The 3,949-nt window shown below is 50.9% G+C and overlaps 1 protein-coding gene across 1 annotated transcript in view; it reads left to right on the plus strand.

Moving 5' to 3' along the window:
* The window catches only part of LOC125488088 (serine/threonine-protein kinase 36-like), a 31,023-nt gene that overhangs the window by 8,859 nt on the left and 18,215 nt on the right, over window positions 1-3,949 (plus strand). The window contains exons 9-11 of the mRNA XM_048620912.1: window positions 1,584-1,695; window positions 2,312-2,455; window positions 2,871-3,050. Coding sequence (XP_048476869.1) covers window positions 1,584-1,695; window positions 2,312-2,455; window positions 2,871-3,050 — 436 coding nt within the window. The remainder of the gene's footprint in view (window positions 1-1,583; window positions 1,696-2,311; window positions 2,456-2,870; window positions 3,051-3,949) is intronic.

Raw genomic sequence — 3,949 nt, forward strand, 5'->3', positions numbered from 1 at the left:
TCCTGGAAGGCTTACTCTCAGCGACCGGAGTAAAAGGAAAACCCAGGTTTCATCGACCAAGCCGAACCCCCTCAAAATATATTCAGAAGATAACCCTAACTTTCTCTTATTTTAAAGGTAAATGTAAGGTGTTGTGTTCCAGATGCAATTTGACTGGTTAAACTAAGCAAAACACGCTTTGTTCAGCCGCTGTAGTTAAAATGCAACAAAACAGAAAAGGAATTGGAAATAACTCAAATCTATTGGAAAACTTAACAGAATAATAGATTACTCAACTACTAAACAGTAACTGTTCCAATACAGTAACATCCCATAAACACAGCCTTGACAAATACAAACTCAGAAAAACAGGTTGTCCCACGTGCAACTCCCAGAGCAGGAGGAGAACCCCCACTTTTTAGCTGTAACCGAGAAAGAGAAAAACACCGATTCCATATCTTCGAGACCCGAACGGCAACTGCTACTGAAAAAGTAAAAATCCTGGCTTGTTGGGAGTTTGCGCCATGCAGCCAGGCTGCTTCTATTGTTCCTAAGTTAGGCGCAAAAAAACCCCCCAAGACCTCACAAAGCTGTTTACTTTCTTGATCTTCAGTAGCGAGCTGGTTAAGTCCGCCTTAAAATGTCTCTTCAAAAAAGAAAACAGGACCAAAAGCCACAGTATTGTCATATTTCCCCTCTCTCTATCTAGAGCCATTCATAATCTGCTTTCCTGTACATCCTGCCAAACTTGATAACGTCATATTGACCCACATGAGTACATCTGCATTTGCCCAGTCACTCGGCCTGTGCTGAGAGGGAAAGGGTGAAAGTGTTAGAGCGGAAAGAGAGACGGGTTTTGACAGAGAAAGAGAGTGAGTGAGAGGGCAAAAGGGAGGGTGTGTAGGGAGAGAGAGAGGGGGAGGGATACTGAGCGAGAGAGAAACAGGGTCAGAGAGAAGGCAAGATCGGGGACAGAAAAGAGAGAGAACCTGAGACAGAGAAAGAGAAACAAGGAGACACAGTTAGAGACGAAGACAGAGGAAGAGATAGAGAGAGATGGTGGCGGTGGGAGAGAGAGAGAGAGACGGCACCAGAAGGACCGAGAAAGAGAAACGGGGGAGAGACAGAGAGAACCTGTGACAAGGGAAGACAGTAAGAGATGAGGCCACGCAGAGAGATGGGAGACGCGGAAAGAGAGAGAGAGAGAGATGGGGTCAAATGGAGACAAAACCCAAGATGGGGAACAGACAGAGAGAACCTGGGACAGCAAGAGAGAGGAGCAAGGAGACACCGTAAGACAGATGAGGCCAGAGAGTGGGAGCGGGTGTAAGAGACGGAGGGTATGTGTCGGCTGGGCTGGGGACTGGGAGGGGAGAGTGGTGGTGAGCGTGGGGGGATGAGAGAGTCGAGCGGCACACAGCTGAGGAGGTGCAGAGGGAAGGCAGGTGGAGTGAGACACAAATGTGTCGAGGCAGTGCGGCTAAGGAAGCTTTGGGATGGATGGCAGTATGCAGTTGTGGGTGGGGTGAGGGGTGAGTTGGGTAGGAGACAGAGACTTTGACAGACCTGAAGAAGCGTGACTGACTGTCCTGTGGATTTCACAGGCTTCATGAAATCAGTCGGGATTACGAGCGGGAATTCCCCGAGGTGCAGGTTGGACCGAGAGTTACAAGGAGGAGGAGTCACAGCATGGAGAACGTTGATCTGGATAATGAGGTGATTCTCCTCTACACTTCAAAACGGAAATTACAGTTCCCTCTACACCACCCCCCTCCATCAAACATTCCCAGGGACAGGAAAAGCACGGGGTTAGATACAGAGTAAAGCTCCCTCTACACCAATCCCTTCCATCAAACACTCCCAGGGACAGGGACAGCCCTGGGTTAGATACAGAGTAAAGCTCCCTCTACACCAATCCCTTCCATCAAACACTCCCAGGGACAGCACGGGGTTAGATACAGAGTAAAGCTCCCTCTATACTGACGCCCCATCAAACACTCCCAGGGACAGGGAAATGGGGGCAGCTGGGAGACTGTGTCCTTCTTTCTGAGTGGTCACTGACGGTCTCCCTCTGTGTTCACAGTGAGAGTTCATGTTTCTATGACCTCTCTGATGGCCCATCTCTGAGTTGAACAAGGCTCGCTGATAGAGACAGAGTACGCCCCTTTTAAAAGGAAGCCCTGATGAAGCGACTCGAGAGGGCGAGTGTTGGATGTGTGGTTTGTCACTCTGAGTTCTCTGCTGGGAATTCAGTTTGTCAGTCTCTGTCTGCGCACTGTTAAGCTGTGGAAGTGTGAGTTCAGTGAAGGTTGTTGCTCGGCTTTTTCATCAGGAGATGGACAGCGATGAGGAGTGGCAGCAGCTCATTGAGGTGACCGACCCTTCAGCACTTCAGCTGAGCACTCCCCTGACCCTTTTGAGGGACCAGAGCTTCCAGGAGCGTGTGCAGGCCAGGCTTGGAGATTCCAGCACCCAGGTACCTCACAATCCTGATATTTTCCCACTCGCTCTCCTCCCCATACCCCTACAAGCGCACACAAGCACGCTCACTCACTCACTCTCGTCTCTCATTCACTCACTCACTTTTTCGCAATCGCATATGCACGTACTCTGTCACACAGACAAAATTTTTAGGCGCGCTGGCTCATATTCACACTATCTCTCACTCTCTCTTTCACATACACACAGCCCCTGACGTTCAATCTTGCACAAACTCTCTCATGTACACAGCGGTCCGAGTGAGGTGTAACCGGACCGGAACCCTACCCGGCGCTCCAAGTGCGGTGTAACAGGGCCGGAACCATACACGGCGCTCCAAGTACGGTGTAACGGGGCCGGAACTGTACGTGGTGCTTCCTTTCCTCATGGCCTCTGAATTATTGTACATGCAGGTGCTGGAGGGAATGCTGGAAGGTGCCTCCCGATTACGACCGGTTCTGAGAGTGATCGGGAACCTGCTGGCTACTCGCTGTGACTGGGATCTCCTGCATGCCTTCTGCCAGCATCTGCAGCTCCCTCAGTTCCTGCTGACCGTCCTCGGACAGATGCTGCACAGTGAAATGATCAGGCAGGTCAGGCACAGACACATCCTTGCCATCTCACCTCTTCCACCAGCCTGGCTCTGTCCAGCTCTTTCTCTAATCCTTCGCTGTCCCCTACCTGGCCAGCTGCTTTTTCCACTTCTGACACCGTTCTTTCACTGTGTCTCCCTCCCTCCACTCCCTCCCCTCACTGTCTCTCTCCCCATCTCTGCCGTCTCATACAAACATAGGAAATAGGTGCAGGAGTAGGCTCGCACTGCCATTCAATCTGATTACACAGTTTCAGTATCCCATTCCCGCGTTCTGTCCACACCCCTTGATCCCTTTAGCTGCAAGAGCCAAGTCCAGCTCCCTCTGTTTTATTGGGAATGAGCTGACCCCAACAGCTTCCTGTGGGAGAGAAGTCCACAGCTCTCTGAGCGAGGAACTTCTCCCTCACCTCAGTTCCGAATGGCTTCCCCCTTATTCTTACACTGTGACCCCCAGTTCTGCACTTCGCCAGCATCGGGGACATTTTTCCTGCATCTAGCCTGGCCAGTCCCAACAGGATTTTATATGTTTCTATGAGATTCCCTGCCTCATTCTGCTAAATTCCAGTGTGTACAAGGCCTGTCGATCCAATCTTTCCTCATGTCAGAGATAGTAGGAACTGCAGATGCTGGAGAATCCAAGACAACAAGGTGCAGAGCTGGATGAACACAGCAGGCCAAGCAGCATCATAGGAGCAAAAAGGCTGACGTTTCGGGCCTAGACCCTGTATCAGAAATGGGGGAGGGGAAGGGGGTTCTGAAATAAATAGGGAGAGAGGGGGAGGGTGATAGAAGATAGATAGAGGAGAAGGTAGGTGGAGAGGAAACAGACAGGTCGAAGAGGAGGGGATGGAGCCGGTAAAGGTGAGTGTAGGTGGGGAGTTAGGGAGGGGATAGGTC

This window comes from Rhincodon typus, chromosome 49, assembly GCF_021869965.1.
Source record: "Rhincodon typus isolate 14 chromosome 49, sRhiTyp1.1, whole genome shotgun sequence".
Classification (NCBI taxonomy): Eukaryota; Metazoa; Chordata; class Chondrichthyes; order Orectolobiformes; family Rhincodontidae; genus Rhincodon; species Rhincodon typus.